Below are 5,670 nucleotides of genomic sequence, written 5' to 3'. Positions count from 1 at the left end.
ACATACTATTCTAAGCTATCAAACGCCTTAGAGAAACGTTGAAGGCCTTATTATAATGGCAAAGACACGTGTTATATTGTATCATGGACGCCATGACACACATTATATTGCACCATGGACGCCATGACACATTTTTAAACGATAGTTACTGCTTACAAAGGGTGTTTCTTTTCTTACTGTGCTTGAGCTTGTACGTACAAACAACTAAAGATGGTCAAAAATCGATTTCAAACCGGCTCCAAATCAGTCCCAATCCCAATTTTGTCTTTCCATAACCGGTCCCCATTCCAACCAAAATACCAAGGCCCGGTGTCCCCGTTATTTGACCATCTCTACGGGGGTGTTTGGGATTGTTTTTAAACGTTGTTTTTTTTTAACTTATTTCAGTCTGGCACCGGTGATAAACTATTTTCTGGTGTTTGGATAAGAAAAAAAAATCTGCTTATATCGGTGCCAAACCGGTAATAAGCTGTTTTTGATAAGTTAATCTTTCATGACTTATGAAAACTATTTATTATCATTTTACAATTTTAACTATATTTTATTTAACTCCGATTTAATACCATATAAATTAATAAACACTTTTACAAAAAAAAACATAATTTATTTTAAACAAACAATCCCAAACACAAACACCCCCTCCATCCTCTACAAACAACCCAAATTTACTTTCTTTTTCTTTTTCTTATTCTTTTTTATTTTAGTTTTTTCTTGGAAGGGTTTTGGAGACGACAGCAACTCCGATTCATCTTCAAGTCTGACAAAAGCTCCAAAGTATCATAAAATCAAATCGATCCGAAGCTCTCAAAGCAATCCACTCCAATCGCTTCTGCATTCAATCGCTTCTGCATCAGACCACCACAACCATCTCAGGTTTTTAATCCCTTCTCTCTGTTCGCATGTCAATTTATCGTCACAATTGAGCAATTTATGTGAATTATATATACTACTTACTCCATCTGTTCCATAATCAGATTGAAACCTTCCAGCCTTCCAAGTTCAGACCCTATTGCTTTACAATTTCATATTTGACATGGTTAAGTTAGGTTATAACATCCCAAAATATTGCAACCCTAAAGTTAAATGTAGTTATAAAAGCTTATTGCAACTAAAGAAGATGAAAGATGGAAAAAGACATTCAGATGTAATCTTTTCATTTGGATTGTGGGGCAAACCTTGCCGGGCATGATGAGTCCTTGGGGTTGTAACAGTAACACTTTAGGCAAATCCTATATCGCCGATTACAAGGAGGATTATGGGAAGGTCTGACAAGGACGTTAGGAATTTAAGTGATGGAGTATGAGCTCCTTATAAGCTTAAAGTTATGGGCTACCAACAACCTCCGCCATGGTTTCAAGTTGAACTAGAAGTCATCTCCTTTGTGCTTCAGTCGCTACATTACCCTCACTGGTAGAGGAAATGTCTGCCTTTTGAGACTGAAGTTTCGAGTGGGATTATGTTGGGTATGTTGGGTTTTTGTTACATTTGAGTGTCTCGTGAAATTGCAACTATTTCCAGTTTTGGATGTCATGAAATATTTCATTGTCTCAACATTTGATTTGAGTTGATCAAATGTTCAAAACCAAACAAATCTAGTAAATCAAACTCCAGTGTTTAAATACCTATGCAGAAACCAAAACCAAAAAATCAAATCATAAGCCGTTCCGTTCTGCTTTTGAGTTTTGATCTTTTCGGAATTTGCAGTAGGGTTTTGTCACCGAGCTTGCGGGAGAGTCCTACAATCTCAAACACATGGCAGGTGGTTCGATCCTGTTGAACGAACTCCATAGAAAGGCAACCAGCTGGGAGAAAATAGTCGATGAAATAGCAAGGTTAGAGAAGAAGATTTTTCCCAAACACGTATCACTTGCTCGATCTTTTGATGATGAACTCAAGAAGAAGAATAGCGGTTTGTTCTACTTGGAAATTAACGGTGAAGTTGTTGGCTATGTCATGTATTCATGTCCTTCTTCACTCTGTGCCATCATCAAGAAACTCGCAGGTACCGTCACCGATTTCCTTTTTTCTTTTCTATTGCCATGAGTTATTGTTGTTAGTACATATACGAATATAAACATGTGATTTTGCGTTGGCATATATTAGCGGAAATTGAAGTGGGATAGAGGTAAGGTATGCGTACATCTTACCTACTGGACCCTACCTCCGGATAGGATACACTGGGTTGGTTTGATTTTTAAAAACATGAAGGTGTATGAAAATTTCAAATTGTATATAGGATCAGGTTCATGTGAGAAGCACAAAAAATAGAGAACCGGAGAACCTTGCATATATTCCTTTATTTAATACATGCCTACTATGTATGCACAATGAATGTAAAGGTTCATTGTGTATATACTCATTAAAATTCATTAGTGTATATGCATCAATGAATGTAGGTTCTCCGGTTCTCTATTTTTTGTGGTTCTCACATGTACTTCCCCCTATATACATATGCATACATAAGTGAAGGATCGTGTGAGAAGGAGAGTGAAAGTGAGAAGCATAAGAAGGGACCTGGACCCTTGATCTCAAATCCACCCATGAATTGCGCTTGATACGGGATTGATCCTGTGCATCTCATCCTAATGTGCATCCAAGGATGGAGATCCTTTTCTTAAGCTTCTCACCTTAACTCTCATACCATAACCCAACCCTATATATATAGGGGAGGGATAAAATGCAAACCAAGCTATTTGTACAAACCTTGAAAATCGTCGATTTCATTGTTGATTTTAGTGACAAAATTTCACGGAATTGTTTAGTATGATGAAATTGTTTCAAAAAATTCATTTCATGATGAAAACGTTTCATATATTTTTGTTTCTATGTCAAAATTAAATTGTTTCATGTATTTCTCATTTTGATGAAATTTGTTTACTAAAATTAATAAAATGAAGATGATAATGTCCATAATTATTTGAAGCAATTTCATTATATTAAACAATTTCATGAAATTTTTTCACTAAAATAACAATGAAATCGACGGTTTTCACGATTTGTATAAATGACTTGGTTTGCAACATAACCCTACCCAATACATACACACACACACACACACACACATATGGAACGATAATCAAATGAGAACCACAAAAATGTTACAAACCTGTGAAACCGATATAAAAATATCTTTTTACATTATTTTTTTGATCAAAAGCTATGATTTAACATATTGTTTCACATGTGTTTGTGTTCATCTTATGAAAAAAATTGCATATGAAACTTTTTTTTTGATTCACCGAATAAAACGAAAAATGCACATAAAAAATATTCATATGGTGAAACAAATACATGTGAAACTATCACATTATGAAACAAATATATGTTAAACAATATCATCAATCCTAGCATTTGTTGAAAAAAAATCATGTAAAAATTTAATGTTAAATCGGTTCTCACGGGATTTATAACCTTTATGTGGTTCTCATTTGATTTAACCCCTATATATTTACATATATCTTCAAGATCCAACTGTCTTAATCTTTATGTTTTTTGTTTGAAACTTGTAACATTTCTAGTTCTGATTTTTCTTTATTGTCGTGTTTTTACCAATAAAAACTAGTGAAGGAGAACCATAGGAGACACGGACATGGAGAGGCGTTGTTGAAAGCAGCGATAGAGAAATGCAGGATTAAAAGCATACATCGTGTGTCGCTTCATGTGGATCCTTTAAGAACTTCAGCAATGCATCTATACAAGAAACTCGACTTTCAAATCGACACTCTGGTGAAGGGTTATTATTCCTCAGATCGAGATGCATATAGGATGTATATAGATTTTGATAAAGATTAGCTAATGGGAGTAATCCAAATTGTTTATCCATATGGATTCTTGCAAAGGGAAGGTTACAAGGCCTCATATAGCTTCATTTACACAGAGGTCTTCATGGAAACAGTCTATCTACCCCTTGAGATACAAAAAGGACCCCACGAAAACAGTCTATTTACCCCTTGGGCTACAGACAGATAGTATACGTACATCTTATCCCTTTTTGGTCTGGTTTGTTAATCTGGTTTGGCTATTTAAGCTTGATCTATAGTTTGTAGTTACAAATTCCTTGATGGGTTTTGTGTACAAGATTACATGAAATGACCACCCTGTTCACCTTATACCAATGTTACATATTGTTATACACTTTCTTTTTTTGTCATTTAGAAATATTTGCCAAAAAGAAATGCATATCTAGAATTTGCACACTTGGTATTATAGGTGTTTATCGATACTCATTTGTTTATACAGTAAAAAGCAGGGAACCGAATAAGGTTTGGGTTAAATAGTCTCGAGTTGTTTTGAAATTGTTAGTAGAACATCATTAATGATGACGAAGAACACATAAGTTGGCAAAATTAACAAACATTCCAAAAAGAATCGTTAGAATTAAATAACAAAATCATCCAAAAATAATAATGGAACTATTAAGAATTACGACATGAAAAGCAGTAAGAGGGGTCGGTAGAAAAAAAGTTGGAGGCATCAAGGAGAGTACTATAAGGACGAAAAGTGTTATTTTTTATAAACCACAAAGACCAAATTTGTAGTTTACTCTAAATAAATAAGAGTAATCTACGTTTTTTTCCTTGCGGTTTATTAAAAATTATTATTTTATCCCTTTGCCTTTGAAATTACATTTTTACCCCTTATACTTAACGGTAAACTACTCACGAAATTATGTTTGAGAACGAGTTATAAACTATTGAAATAAAAACCGTAATACATTGTAAGCACAAGGATGGAAATCACAATTCAATTTTTAACAAACCAATGGACTAAAATAAAGAATGGTTTACTCAAAAAACAATTTAACCTTTTTTTCTTCGAGGTATCAATAACTTTTTAGTCTATTTGATTCGGATATTTTTGTTAGCGGGATTCATGTAAAATGTCTATTTTATATAAACCAAACTTTCCCTATGTCCTTTAATAAGATCGTCAACTTTTTGATGTATTTGGTTCACATGCTTCATGTAAAATGTCTGAACAAACTCGATACTTTTTAAAGAAACGAACTTAAGATTATCACAAAAAGTTCATAGAAGAATCATTTTTGTAGATTCTTGATTTGAATTAACCTTTTTAAACCCTAATTCTCGTATTTACTGTAATATTCTATTTGTTGCCACCAGTTTTGAAATTAGAAAATGACCATCAGTTTGTAAAAACGTCCGGATTTGATCCCTTCCTGTAATGGTTATTGAATTTCGTTGGATGAGAGACATTTTCTTCATTTTATCGATTTTTTTGTCCGTTAATTAAAAATAGTTTTATGATTTTGATTTCTTGTGGTTTTTGATTGGGTAAAAAAAAAAGTAACGAAAATGCCCCTTACTTGATGAAATTTTCTAACAATCATTAAAAGAAGGACCACTTCTAGATGTTTTTGACTTTTTGTAGGTCATCTTGTAATTTGGAACTGCATATACTAAAAATGTTACTTTTAACAAACTATAGGGACCAAATTTGTAGTTTACTCATTTATGTACTTATTTTCTTGCAAGTTCAGGAATGAAATTATTTTGAACAAGGTTTCCGAAAATGATAACAACGGTTCATCTTCCTCTGATAACTACCAGTCTCACAAAAGCTCCAGCTATCATCACATCGATTCGAAGCTTTCAAACTAATCTAATCATCCACTCCACTTCCATACGAAGTTGCACAGTTTCTCCATTC

At 33.6% G+C, this 5,670-nt stretch overlaps 2 protein-coding genes across 3 annotated transcripts in view; both read left to right on the top strand.

Moving 5' to 3' along the window:
• The first annotated feature begins 661 nt into the window (after positions 1–661).
• Positions 662–3,872, top strand: LOC112525623 (N-alpha-acetyltransferase 10-like). Of its 2 annotated transcripts, none has more exons than XM_025135822.1 (3): positions 662–873; positions 1,705–2,002; positions 3,563–3,872. In XM_025135822.1, exons 2-3 carry the CDS (start codon positions 1,753–1,755, stop codon positions 3,790–3,792), a joined length of 480 nt encoding a protein of 159 aa, XP_024991590.1. In that variant the 5' UTR covers positions 662–873; positions 1,705–1,752; the 3' UTR covers positions 3,793–3,872. The 2 variants fall into 2 exon arrangements, with proteins under 2 accessions (XP_024991590.1, XP_024991592.1); XM_025135824.1 differs by having other exon boundaries at positions 794–873; positions 1,708–2,002.
• Positions 828–5,670, top strand: part of LOC112525624 (N-alpha-acetyltransferase 10-like) — a 25,538-nt gene continuing 20,695 nt past the window's right edge. Inside the window, exon 1 of the mRNA XM_025135826.1 lies at positions 828–873. The gene's annotated coding sequence lies outside the window, so the exon portion shown is untranslated. The remainder of the gene's footprint in view (positions 874–5,670) is intronic.

This window comes from Cynara cardunculus, assembly GCF_001531365.2.
Source record: "Cynara cardunculus var. scolymus isolate 2C chromosome LG 13, CcrdV1, whole genome shotgun sequence".
In the NCBI taxonomy this organism is placed as follows: Eukaryota; Viridiplantae; Streptophyta; class Magnoliopsida; order Asterales; family Asteraceae; genus Cynara; species Cynara cardunculus.
Note: the sequence above shows the minus strand (reverse complement) of the source record. Positions and strands in the feature narration are given on the sequence as shown.

What these genes read in the sequence shown, in the direction of transcription:
- LOC112525623 (XM_025135822.1), top strand. Translation starts at nt 1,753, where the DNA reads ATGGCAGGTGGTTCGATCCTGTTGAACGAACTCCATAGAAAGGCAACC. An exon ending in CATCATCAAGAAACTCGCAG is followed by an intron (nt 2,003 to 3,562) that starts GTACCGTCACCG and finishes AATAAAAACTAG; the next exon opens with TGAAGGAGAACCATAGGAGA.